This window comes from Lissotriton helveticus, chromosome 8, assembly GCF_964261635.1.
Source record: "Lissotriton helveticus chromosome 8, aLisHel1.1, whole genome shotgun sequence".
In the NCBI taxonomy this organism is placed as follows: domain Eukaryota; kingdom Metazoa; phylum Chordata; class Amphibia; order Caudata; family Salamandridae; genus Lissotriton; species Lissotriton helveticus.
In genome coordinates, this window is record NC_136069.1 from 385,969,238 (window position 1) to 385,982,676 (window position 13,439).

The 13,439-nt window shown below is 45.5% G+C and overlaps 1 protein-coding gene across 7 annotated transcripts in view; it reads right to left on the bottom strand.

Annotated features, from left to right (window-relative positions):
• Positions 1-13,439, bottom strand: part of SUPT20H (SPT20 homolog, SAGA complex component) — a 404,514-nt gene that overhangs the window by 108,140 nt on the left and 282,935 nt on the right. For all 7 annotated transcript variants that reach the window (XM_078657195.1, XM_078657196.1, XM_078657192.1 and 4 more), the window contains exons 20-21: positions 10,806-11,118; positions 151-305 (exon numbers count right to left, since the gene is read on the bottom strand). In XM_078657195.1, coding sequence (XP_078513321.1) covers positions 151-305; positions 10,806-11,118 — 468 coding nt within the window. The remainder of the gene's footprint in view (positions 1-150; positions 306-10,805; positions 11,119-13,439) is intronic.

The following is a 13,439-nucleotide window of genomic DNA, read 5'->3' on the forward strand; positions in this document are numbered from 1 at the left end:
CTAAATGAGCCTCTTTAGAATAGTGACATCTTTTCTTCCTAAATACACCGTTAAACAAATGTTTTAGATGTTTCTTACTGTAGGGCTTTAAAACACAAGAAGCCAATTTTTCAAGTATGGTCGTGACTTATTACTTTCAGTTATACTAACCAGATTGAGAAGCAGACTGAATGGTAGTGGGCAGCGCACTGGGCACCAGACTGCCGGATGGCAGCATGCCAGTTAGATTTATCCCAGTTGAGTTAGCAGAACCTGTATTGCATCCCAGCATTGGATTTGAGCTGCTCATTAAAGTCTGTGGCCCGCTGTGAAACAGAGGAAGAGAGAAAACAGTGAACTGCAAGAAACATCAAGAAACACTGTTCTCACAAGGAAGAATAAGTTACTCACAGTCAGTAACGGTCTTGTCTGGTGGAGTCTCTATCTAACTGCAGATTCCTTACCTTTTGAGTATCCCAATCACCATATTGGACGAGGAAATAAGTCCTGTACGTCAGAAGGTGGCATCATTGGCCTATGCCAAAACTCCATCCTGCCTCCAGATATGACTAAGCTGCATATAGTTGCCATCCCTGTGCCCTGACATCAGTTGTCTCCTATGTTTTATAATGCCCTCAGACACAGAGCATGGCTGATGCGACTGCATTTGTAACAGCAGTGTGCGAAAACTAGCTTGGGACCTTATTAGTCCTAGGAGTCCACTCCATAGAATAGAGAGAAGGGGGAAGGAATATGCTACTTACCAGTATGCATCTGTTATTGGCATGTAGGGCTGCTGACATTTATATCTATGCATAGATCGCCGCCTAGTGTTGGGTCCGGATGATTGCACATTGTTGTCCTGGAAGAGTCTTCGAAGTATCACAAGATAGGTGGCTCCTCCCTTGGAATACAGTGCGCATGGGCATCCTCTCCATCTTCAGATTGTTTTTCGCCATTGCGGCAGAGATGGTGTGTAATACAGTAAGTGATGACCATGCCTGAGAATGATTCTGAGTGCTACAGCTGCGACAGGCACCGGGGAGGAGGGCGGGCGATATAAATGTTGGCAGCCCTACATGCCAAGAACAGATGCATACTGGTAAGTAGCATATTCCGTTCGAGGCATGTGGGCTGCTGAATTTATATCTATGCATAGAATAAATAGCAGTGTCCTCCTTAGCGGCGGTTGCCCGTTCCAGCTGCGGCAGTCTGAAAAAGAGTTCTGAGAACAGCCTGACCTACAGCAGCTTGCTGTTTGGAGTGTACATCCGCGCAGTAGTGTTTGGTGAATGTGTGTATGGTGGTCCATGTGGCTGCTCTACATATATTCTCTAGAGGAATGTTACCTAGGAAAGCCATGGATGCCCCTAACTTGCGTGTGGAATGCGCTCTTGGGGGAACTGTTAATGTGCGTTTTGCTTTTTGATAACAGATTTGTATGCACTTAACGATCCATCTGGCTATACCCGACTTTGAAATGGGGTTGCCTTTGTGTTGTGGAGAGAAGGCAACAAACAGTTGCTTAGTCTTCCTGAAATCCTTTGTCCTGTCTATGTAATACAGGAGAGCTCTTTTGACATCTAGCGTGTGCAGTGCTCTGTCTGCTACCTAGTCTGGATTTGGGAAGAAAATGGGCAGTTCTATGGTTTGGTTAATGTGGAACTGCGACACCACCTTAGGCATGAATTTGGGGTTGGTACGCAGCACCACCCGATTAGCATGAATCTGTATGAATGGCTCTTGGATAGTTAGGGCTTGAAGCTCACTAACTCTCCTTAGCGATGTGATTGCCACTAGAAAAGCCACTTTCCATGTTAGAAACTGTATCTCACAAGAGTGAAGAGGTTCAAAGGGTGGTCCCATTAGTCTGGTGAGAACTATGTTTGGATTCCAGACAGGTGAAGGAGGGTGTCTGGGAGGAATCATTCTTTTGAGTTCTTCCATAAAAGCTTTAATGGCTGGCACTCTAAAAAGAGAAAGATGCTGTCTGTTCTGAAGATAAGCTGCTATTGCGGCCAAATGTATCCTAATGGAACTATATGCCAGATTGCACCTGTATAGGTGCAACAAGTAACATATAATGTTTTGCGTGGATGCATCTAGCGGATTTATGTCATTATGAGAACAGTAAATGACAAATAGTTTCCATTTGGCCGCATAGCATGCCCTCGTTGTAGGTCTTCTTGCCTCCTTGATGATGTTCATACAGTCAGGGGGTAGGTTGAGGTAGCCAAACTCTATGACCTCAGGAGCCATATTGTAAGGCTCAACTGTTGCGGATCTGGGTGCTGAATGTCTCCACGGTTCTGAGTGAGGAGACTGGGCTTGAGTCGCAGCCGTTCGTGAGGCACCACTGAAAGTTCTAGGAACGTGGTGTACCACGCTTGCCGTGCCCACGTTGGAGCAACTAGGATGAGCGTCATGGAGTGCTGCCGCAGTTTGCGTGCCACTAGCGGTATGAGCAGTGCTGGAGGAAAAGCGTACGCAAATCTGCCTGACCAGTTCATCCATATCGCATTGCCCTGAGACTGCGGGTGTGGGAACCTGGCGGCGAAGGATTGGCATTTTGCGTTTTCCTTTGTGGCGAATAGGTCTATCTCTGGATGACCCCACTGCTGGAAATATGGTTGGAGCACTGAGGGGTGTATCTCCCACTCGTGCATCTGATGGCTGTGCCTGCTGAGCAGGTCCGCCATCTGGTTGTCTTTGCCTGGGAGATGTTCCGCCATGAGGAACATGTTCCTTTGAATGGCCCACTTCCACATGCTCTGGGCTAGATGAGACAATTGTGGAGAGTGTGTGCCTCCCTGCTTCTGGATGTAATACATGGCAGTCATGTTGTCCATCCGGATCAGCACGACTTTGTTGCAGAGATGCAGTCTGAAGGCTTTCATTGCCATGAAAATTGCCATGAGCTCCAATAGGTTGATATGCATCTTTTGCTGCTGAGCTGTCCACAGTCCCTGCACTGTATAATGGAGGACATGCGCTCCCCAACCCTGGAGAGATGCGTCCGTTGTCAGCACTATCTGTGATACAGGCTCTTGGAACGGTCGTCCCCTGCAAAGGTTTTGTGTGTTCCACCAATGCAGAGTTGTATGCACGACCGGTCACCAACACTAGGTCTTTTAGATGTCCTTCAGCCTGGTTCCACTGTCGTGCTAGGCACTCCTGAAGTGGACGCATGTGTAGCCTTGCGTAGGGGACTATAAAGATGCAGGAGGCCATCATACCTATTAGCTGCATGAATACTTGCGCTGGGAGCGTGTGTCGGGGCCTGAACTTTTGAATGAGCAATTGCATGCTGTTGACTCTGGCAGAGTTTGGGTGCGCTGTCGCTGTCAGAGTATTGATTGTCGCACCCAGGTACTGTTGCACATGTGCTGGCTGAAGGTGCGATTTTGGGTAATTCAGTGAGAATCCTAGACTGTGTAGGAGGTGAATTGTGTGGGACATGTGGCTGGCACATTGCTGGGCTGACTTTGCTTGAACAAGCCAGTCGTCCAGATAAGGATAGACGTGGATGTGTTGTCTCCAAAGGTGCGCCGCCACTGTTGCTAAGCACTTTGTTAACACCCTGGGGGCAGTAGTGACCCCGAAAGGCAGGACCTTGAACTGGTAATGCTGGTTGTTTATGGTGAACCTGAGATATTTCCTGTGTCCTGGGTGAACGGGAATGTGGAAATATGCGTCTTTTAGGTCTAGGGTTTCTAGGAAGTCTCCCTGACTGAGCAATGGCAGAACTTGTTGTAAAGTCAGCATATGAAAATGTTCTGACAAGATGTACTGGTTCAGGGGTCTGAGGTCTAGAATGGGCCGGAGAGACCCGTCCTTTTTTTGGGATTAAGAAGTACAGTGAGTACACCCCTGTACCCTGCTGATTTAAGGGCACGAGTTCTATGGCCCCTTTTTGCAGCATGCAGAGGACTTCTTGCTGCAATAAGTGCATGTGCTCTGCGGACATAGGACGGTGTCTTGAGGGTATGTTGGGTGGAGTGGAGGTTCGTTCTAGACAATAGCCGTGTTGTATAATGTCTCTCACCCACCTGTCTGTGGTTATGCCTTCCCAGACTGGCAGGAGCTGCTGGAGTCTTCCCCCGACTGGTGTTATATGGTCGGGGGGCAGTGACAAGACGTCACTGTTTATTGGTGGCGGAGGATCTGGTATTATTATTTCCGTGTCCTCTGCCTTTGGTGCTGTTCCCACGATAGCCACCCCTATTGTTTTTGATATAGGTGGTTTGCAAGCCCCCTCTGTAGTATTGGGCTTGCTGTGATGCTTGCCCTCTGGAGGCTCCCCTGTTACCGGAGCGCCGAAAGGAACTGCCCCTGAACTGTTGTGACTGCAGAGCCCCCATGGATTTTGCTGTCTCAGTGTCTTTTTTAATTTTCTCAAGGGTTGTGTCTACATCAGGGCCAAAGAGAAAATCGGGGTTAACCGGCTGGTTGAGTAAAGTAGTTTGTATCTCCGGCTTAAAACCAGAGATGCGTAGCCAGGCATGCCTTCTAAGCATCACACTTGTGTTTATGGCCCTAGCTGCCGTGTCTGCTGCATCTAGCGCACACTTGATGGACGCATTGGAAATTAATTTCCCCTCCTGTATAAGCATTTCTGCTCCCTCCTTATAAGTCTCAGGCAGGTGTTGCAGTAGCTGTTCTAACGTGTCGTAGTGTGCCCTATCATATCTGGCTAATAGGGCTTGTGTGTTGGACATCCTCCAAATATTTGCTGCTTGAGCCGCTACTCGCTTGCCAGATGCTTCAAAGATTTTGGATTCTTTGTCCGGAGGGAGAGCATCACCACTGGTTTGAGAGTTTGCCCGTTTACGAGCATTAGCCACTACGAGGGAGTCCAACGGGAGCTGGCCTTTGATGTACGTAGGGTCCACAGGTGCAGGCCGGTACTTCTTTTCAATCCTTGGGTTTACAACCTGTGCCGTTGTGGTCTCCTTGAAGATGTCAGTAGCGTGTTTAAGGACACCTTTCAGCATAGGCAATGTTTTTACTGATCTTTCTGAAGTTAAAAAAGTATCAAACAAAAAGTCCTCCTCTATTGGGTCAGCATGCATGTCCACATCATGGTTTTTGGCTGCTCTTTCAATCAAAGCGTTAAACGCAGCAGTATCTTCAGTAGGCGAGGTTTTGATGGTATAGGACTGAGTGTCAGGTGTAGTCTGTGGCTCACCAGGGTCAACAGGGTCAGTCCAGGTTTGCTGTTCATCCTGATCTGTGTCAGCAGGATAATTGAACTCATCTTCATTGTATCCCTCCTCTATATCTTCATAGGTGCGTGTGGGTGAATATGAATAGTCTTGTTAATAGGACTCCACAGGCTCAGAAAGAACATGTGAGGTTGCTGAGTCCCTCTTTCTTTTCAGAGGGATCTTGTATGACTCCAATGGTCTTTCTGGAGCTATTTTCCGTTTATAAATGGTGAGTCTACCTGTATCCGAGTCGATGAACAGTTTCGTTCGATTGTCATAGGAGGGTGGTTGGAAAACGACATCCTCTTTAGTGAACTGACGCCTGGAAACTGCCGACACTTTCTTGGTAGTGTCGGTGCTTGTTTGTGGCTCGGCGGTTTTTGGTCGAGCGGTTGGGGGCAGTCCATATTTAATAGGTTGTGAAAGCAGTGGAGACGAGCCAACCGTTTTTGAGGGTGTCGCCGTCTTCGATCCGACCAACTTTTTAGGATCACTTGGCTGCTTGTGGACTTGCGTTGATTCGAGCTGTCGGTGCGCAACGGGTACGCCTTTTTGCTTTGAGGCGACGTGCTCTTTCGGGTCGGGTGTAGTTTTCGACTCTAAGGCCTTGCTGGATATCGGCGCCGAGGCTGGAAGTTTCGGATCGACAGTCTTCCTAGCCTTGAGTCCTTTGCCAGTGTCGCCAGCTTTGGGCGTGGGCGTCGACAGCGTCAGCGCGATGTGCTTGACGGCAGAGACAGGCTTCGGCGTCCCGTGTTTTGGGTCGACGCCCCCTTGTGACCCCAAAGGGTTAACGATACTTTTAGATGGTCCTGGAGTCGACGAATCCGAAGCTGTCGATCCGAGGACTGACGTAAGCAATTTCGGTTTCGATACAGTTCCTGTCGGTTTTGGTTTCGATTTCGCAGTCGAAAGTGGCTGATGGACCGATGGCTCTGTAGAAGTATTCTTAGACGTGGGGCTATAAAATGCGGGTAAAGATCTTGGCTAAGGCCTTCCGGCGATGCCTCGACCTGAGCCGTAGAGAGTACAGTGTCGGTATCGGGCCCCGCGATTGCGGATGGGCCTTGCTCATCGCTTGAGTCGTCATCGACGGCTCCGATGGCGTCTGCGTCGTCTCCTACCTCGACGATGTCTTCTTCATGGACGTAGTCTCGTTCTTCGTCCACACTATATTGTGAGTCGTGCTCCGATGCAGGGTCCGACTGCCGGTCTGGATCCTCTTGATCATCGCACTCGATGACGTCTGCCTCGAAGATATCTTCTGGGTCTGGCGCTGTTTGCTGGGCCGACTGCCTCGCGGCGCGTCGAAGCCGAAGTGTTTTTTTCGACCGGAACTTGGAACAGGCCGTGCAGCTGGCCTCGTCGTGGTCCGGGGATAGGCACTTGTTGCACACCGGGTGCACAACGATGTGAGGGTATTTGGAGTTGCACACGGGGCATCTCTTGAACGGGCTCCGTTCCATCGTCGACGCTCGTCGGGGCCTAGCTGTCGAAAGGCAATACGGCCTTTGAAGTCCTGTTCGAAGAACTGGATGAAGTATTGGGCACCGAACGAGAGACAATACCGACGCCTCGAAGGCCTTTTGGCCTCGCGAAAAGTATCTAAAGTATATTTCGAGAAGGTACATCCGAACCCAATGGCGGAAAAAAACAATCTGAAGATGGAGAGGATGCCCATGCGCACTGTAGTCCAAGGGAGGAGTCACCTATCTCGTGATACTTCGAAGACTCTTCCAGGACAACAATGTGCAATCATCCGGACCCAACACTAGGCGGCTATCTATGCATAGATATAAATTCAGCAGGCCACATGCCTCGAACATGAGGTAACTGTGGTTAGATAGAGTATTATTATTATTAAGATTTTTAGAGCATATAGCTACCCAGAGGGTTTTCCAGCACTGTGGACTGTAACAGACCAAAAGGACAAGGGCCTGGAGACTAGGAACTAGAACAACCAGGTGTTATACTCCTTACGGAAAGAAAATAAGGAGGAGCAATACCTCATCGGCTCAGGAAGACGGTTTCTGAGCTTAGGGCCCATGAAAGGGAAGGAGCGGCAACTCATCCGAGGGTGTTTGATTCTGGAAACTGTAACTGAGAACACTTGCTTGAACGCAGTGGGCGAGAAGGATGATAGGACACCATCGGATCTTGCAGGAGTTGATTTTATGCATAAGGCAAAGTGCCTTGAAATTGATGCGTTTATCAATCGTGAGCCAGTAGAGATCATGGAGGAGACCGGATACGGAGCTGTATTTGGGAAGCCGGAATAAGAGCCTTGGGGCTGCATTCTGGACTGCTTGGAGGCATCTAATCGTGGCCTTTTCTGCCCACAGGTACAAGATAATACCATAGTCAAGCCTTGAGGGAATCATTGTTTGGATCACTGTCCTCTGTGCCGAAAAAGGGAATGCCAAGGGATGCATCCACTGGAAAGAGCACTAAGGAAGGTAGCCACTTAGGACCTGGATTAGGGTTTTACCTCTGTCAGGATGGCAGAGAATATTATATTTCCCACCCTGATGGAAAGATGACCACCATATTTCGAGATCACCACCGGACCAGCAATGATCTCTTTAGTTTCATCTATAGCAGTTCCTCCAACTGTACCAAATGTTGGGTGGGTGGCCAGCATCGGTTTTGATGACCATCTACCAAACTTTTATTTTTCAAAAACAAATTTCTAAAGTGGGAGTTTGTTTTTCAAAAACAAAAAAAATAATGACCCCCCACACTTAAGGAGTTTCTCCCTGGGCATAGAAGTCATTATTTTAATTCCTAAGAGTGCACCCTGAATAGAGCGGGTGGTATGATGCCCTTACTTCGACAGCCAACACTCCATCAGAGTAAACTTTCTGTTAACAGAGCCAACGGGTGCACCGTAGATAGAAAGCTGATGGTCCAAATGACTTACAGCAGGGCAGGTGAACTGAGGGCAAGTAGCCAGGGAACTCTAAATCAGGCCATAGTCTTCTGATAGATACTTCAAGCCACAGATCTCTCACCTTGTTAATCGGTATCAAAGCAAGGTGCCCTCCAAAGAGGTGGGTTGAGGGGAGCTGAATAAGGGAAAGGGCCCTCTAGGAACTTGAAAATTGATACAGTAAAAATGGATGGATAGCCATATAGCTGTCTGAAAAACAAACCCTGAGGTAGGCTGCGGTAGCATCTTTTGCCCTGACAGAATGAGTTCTAGGCCAATCAGTTCATCCCAATAATGTCTGTCTTTGGGCCACCTTTCCTTTCTTTGCTCCGCTGAACCCAAAAAAATGCAGGGTACTCCTTAGTTCTATTAATGAAGAAGCTAAGAGCACATCAAGGTTTCAACTGAAGAAGAGTCTCCTTCTCTGTAGTGGACCCAGTGGAGAAAAGAATAGCGGGAGCTTGACCGACTGCCCCCAATGGAAAGGAGAAGGATATGTTGCTTCTATCAGAAGCGTTTATACAACAATTTATGACTTAGTCAGAGGCACATGGGGACCACTGTTCGAGTTTCTTTATTGGCTCAACATCAAGTGATTTTGGGCAAATTATTTACTCTCCCTGCAACTACAAAAAATGAATGTGTGCTGTAACTGGTGGTCATGTAATGCGCAAAGTACATTTTACTAAACTGCAAACACAAGCATTTAACTCATAAATGCATAACAGTTACCCCTCCCGCACACGACAAACCACAGACATGTAGTGAAATCAAACTACTTGCTGCAAGATCCTGCCCCTGCTCAAAGCAATTCAGCCAAAACAGTTGAGTTCCGTCTTGGAAGGAGGGGAGCAGAGGCCCAGGAGGACCCAGGGTGAGAGGCGTGCCATCACCAACGATGACGAAGCAAATAGGACAGGGAAGCAAGAAGAAAAAGCCCTTGCTACTGGATGCTGCTCGCACGAAGTACATTTTGAAATGGGACATGGCTGTAAACGTATTTTCCCAAATTCACATGACGTCCAAACTCCAAGTTGTTTTCAAGTTCTAAAAATCGCCAGCTGTAGCCATGGAAGAAACCATTGTAGAAGTGTTGCCTAGGGGGTAGATGTTATAAATGCCTTAAAGTAATTGAAAATAAAATAATGTTTACATGTTGTGAGATTGGTTTGGTAATTTGCAAATCCACTGAAATGAATGGGTGTCCTATGATGCAGTCAAACGGAGTGTATTTAGGGCACATGACATCCTTGCTACACCTCTGCTTGATTTGCTTAAAACTCTCTCCAGTCAGACAGCTGAAGAAAGCAAGGCTTAGAGAGAGGGGTGAGGATGTGACATTGCAACCAGAGCTGCAGACTTTAGAGCTGGGGAACCAGGTTCAAGTCTCAGCATAGGCTCTACACCCTTTAAGCAAATCGCTTAATCTTCCCATGACTACAAATATAAAAATTATACATGTAAATTCCGTAAGAAGCATAGTCACCAAGAAGTAGGTCGAAAAAAGCCGCCTACTCGCTCGTAATTGAAATAACAAAGAGGTTCAAGGGTTGGAAGGGAGTACTTCGACCTCGGGACACTGATGAGAAGACACATGGAGAACAACAGGAAATGGTATGCTACAACCAATGGAAACAGAGGAAAAGTAAGTGGCAAGCACACAAAACAAATGAAAAGGAAAGGTGGGATATAAGCCCCTTTTAAGATTTATATTAAATACAATAAATTTCACAAGCACAGTGCAAGCACTGTGCAGGTGAAACCAAAAAAGGGCTAAGATTTATTGTGGGAACTTATCAGGCTGTGGCTCCAGGGACATATTGAAAAGAAAGGCAACTTGTTGAAGAACCAGTGGACCAATGCATTGTCACCAGGCCCTGGCAAGAGAGTGTTGAGCTTGCTCCCCATTGCTTTCTGTGCCATGGTACCCTGGATGCTGTACCTTTTGATTTGGGAGATCGAGGTGTAACCAGGAGAAAGAACATAAGCATCCAAGAAAAGTTGGACATTTTGGCTTATGCAGACTGGAGAGAGGTGATAATGTTACCTGAGAAAGACCAAACCTTGGCAGGCAAGATTGTCAGATTCCGGCCACTACGAGCTTTTGAAAGGGACTTTTGAAGCTTCAGCAGGACCACGAAATCCGGTAATCTCACCTATTAGACCCCTACCCAGTTATGGCTCTCACCCTTTTCTCATTGGAGTGATCTAAGTGCCAAAATATTTACAACAGCCATGGAGTAAATGTGTTTCCCCACAGTTCAGGTTATTAGGTCAAAAGCCTTAGGTGCCATTGGGTATCACTTCAAAGGCAGGATTCCAGTCATGTTGCAGGATCCTGTTAAAAACAGGATGGTGAACTGGATACTGCAACATAAGCAAATGGCATGCTGCCTTGTACAGATGTATTGCTATATAATCAAAGTGAAATGATAGAGTTCCATTTGCAGTCTACTGAAAAATGAATGCTCAATTGATAGATGACTGGAGTGAAAAAATGACTGTCTCTGCAATGTGTAACCACTAAATAATGAAAACACAGTGTTTTAGGTTGAAACAGGGTGTTCCAGGTACAATGTCATACATTTGATTAGCTTTTTTCACAAGGTGAAAGGCAGATAAAGACATTAGCAAGCGGAGCACCCTGTGAGTTTGTCTTAATGTTCACACACGCAGTGTCATCAACTTACCAGACCGAGCCCACTACATTGATGAAGTTCAGTCCAGTGGGGTTAGCCATGACTTGGGAAGATGAGGTCCCTGTTGTGATGGAAGTCACCATGGTGGAGAGAGGAATGGTCATGACAGGCAGTGCCTGGCTCAGAGACATCGGCTGCTGAGAATAGGTTGTTAATAGAGTTGGCTGAGGTGGAAAGTTCGTATCTTGGGGAGTAGGAGTGGCACAAGGAGTGACAGGAGCAGAGGTCTGGCCATCAAAAGGATGTGGAGTCGTTGACGGGGTGTTGGTTGGTGTAGGAGTAGATGATTTAGGTGTTCCAGATCCTGGTCAAAAAGAGAAAAATACAAAATTCTGGTTTCTTCCAGTGCAACATAATTCTTTTAAATACACAGTTACTGTTTTTTATAAGTATTGCTCACATTCTAAACATATATTGGAAAACAGTGAGCAGCAGTGTCTAAAATCACAATGTTAAAGATGTATATTTTTACTTTACTATCAACCCTATTGTATAAGGTAAAATAAGAAAACAAAGGTAAGATTTTTGGATTAGGGTCAGTAAAACTATAATGATAATATACAAAATAGAATATTCAATTAGTAAGTGTGTGGGATCTCCCATAAACAAGAGACATTAAATCAAATGTCTTTGTAACATATCCTTTAAGTGGCACTGACTACTAAATGTACTACTGAAGCCCGAGTCCTGCTTTTCTAACAATAAGGGAGAATTACTTTTTAACTAGATAAAGTCTCTAAATTTCGATTTGCTTGTGCCCAGATTATTGTATCTATGCCATTTTACTTTATAACATTTCCTTGTTGATGTTTTCCTTGGCTCTGATGATAGCCATACGGATATCTGGAAAAGTGTGAGTTTCTAAACTATTACTTCAGGAGCAAAGCCTCTAGTGTAGTTTGTGGTTTCAGGTGAAAATTCTTCTCTTGTAAGTCCTTGTGAATTGGCAATTTGATGAAGCTTTGGTGAGACATCTCTAAGGAATGAGAGTACCATATTTAGAGTGGTCACCTACGTGTTACTAAAATTAATTAATCTTTACTGGCTGGAATTTGTTTATTAATGTTTGAATTAGTGGTAGCAGGGGAAATGCGTGCACATATCTCCCATACCAATTTATCAACAGTGCATTCCCCTTTGATAGTGGATGGTAATGCTTAGATTTGAAGTTCAGCATTTTGTGTTCCGGATAAATATTAGTTTAGCTTTCCTGGTATGCTGGAAATGTGATCATGTACCACTTGCTGTAACTCCCATTCATAAGTTAAGCCTAAGTGTCTGCTTAAAAAATCTGCCTCAACATTGTCTTCACCCGATACAGGATGTGAGATCAATATTTTGTTTTCAGTTGCCTATTTCTATGTATCTTTTGCTAGCTAAGAGAGGGGAAATAAAACAGTTCTTCCCTATTAGCGGAGCTAAAACACTGTTGTGTTGCCCGTTAAGATATGCACAACCTTGTTTTAGACTTGCCCCTGAAAAGTGGTAAAGGAGAGTGAAAACATTTTTAAATCTAACTAATTTACATACTCACTACCTCTTTCTGTGACCACTGATTCTCAGATTGCTCTATGATGTGATGCATCTATTCTTATGATGAGTTAAGGGGTGGGTAATAAAACTGTGTTCTCCATGTCAAGTTGCCTATATTCCAACTTTCAATTGACATCTAAACTTTTTAACAACCACTGGATTGCCCTACTGTCCCTTTGTTTGGGGTCATTTAATCCTTAGCATTCCTAAAATTAGTCTTGCTATGTAATTGAGAATTCTAAATGAACTGAAAAATGATGTCCTTATTCCCAACAGTTTCAATACATTTCCTCAGTCTCAGATACTGATGAGTCTGGAAGAGGGTAAATGACGACTGCAATACATTCACACATTTTGTAATTGGTTTGGCTACATACAGTGTTGTGTCTAATGTCACCCTCAGAAGGAAATTCGTGACAATTTCATGTTGACTCTGTGCCCCAAATGAAAACGATTGTCTACAACTGTTTGAATATCTCTGTGGAAGTGCTGAAAACTTCACTTTCACACATGAATTATTGGGCATTTGAGAAATGCAGCCACAACTGCAAATGCCTTGGTGAACACTCCTGAAGTAGACTAGGCAGCCAAAGAAAATAACTTTTAATTGATAAAGAGCTACTTTCAGTACAAATGTTAGGTAATTGCGATGCACATCATTGAGGTCAAATACTTGTCCTCTTACATAAAGGGAATTACCCCCTGAACTGTCATCATCTAGAATCTCTGTGTCTTGATAATCATGTTTACAAAGTGCAGATCCTATATGGAGTGGTAAAGTTTCCCTTTCTGACATGGTCACCCCCACTTTTTGACAAATAAGTTACTTACTTCGATAACGCATTAGCTGGTAGAGACATAGTCTAGCCGCTGATTACTTAACTTTTGAATTCTCTCCAGGCGCCAATTTGGATCTGGAATTTCTTCCAGCAATCCCTCCGAGCACTGGGGGACGGTCTTGTACGATTCCGTAATGATGCCGACTCCAGTTGTGAAGTCAGTGGAGTCATATAAATCCCCTCCAGCACACAGACTTCAGTTTCTTCTGAGAAATCTTCTGCGTCAAAACGCAGAGCCATTATAGAAACTAGC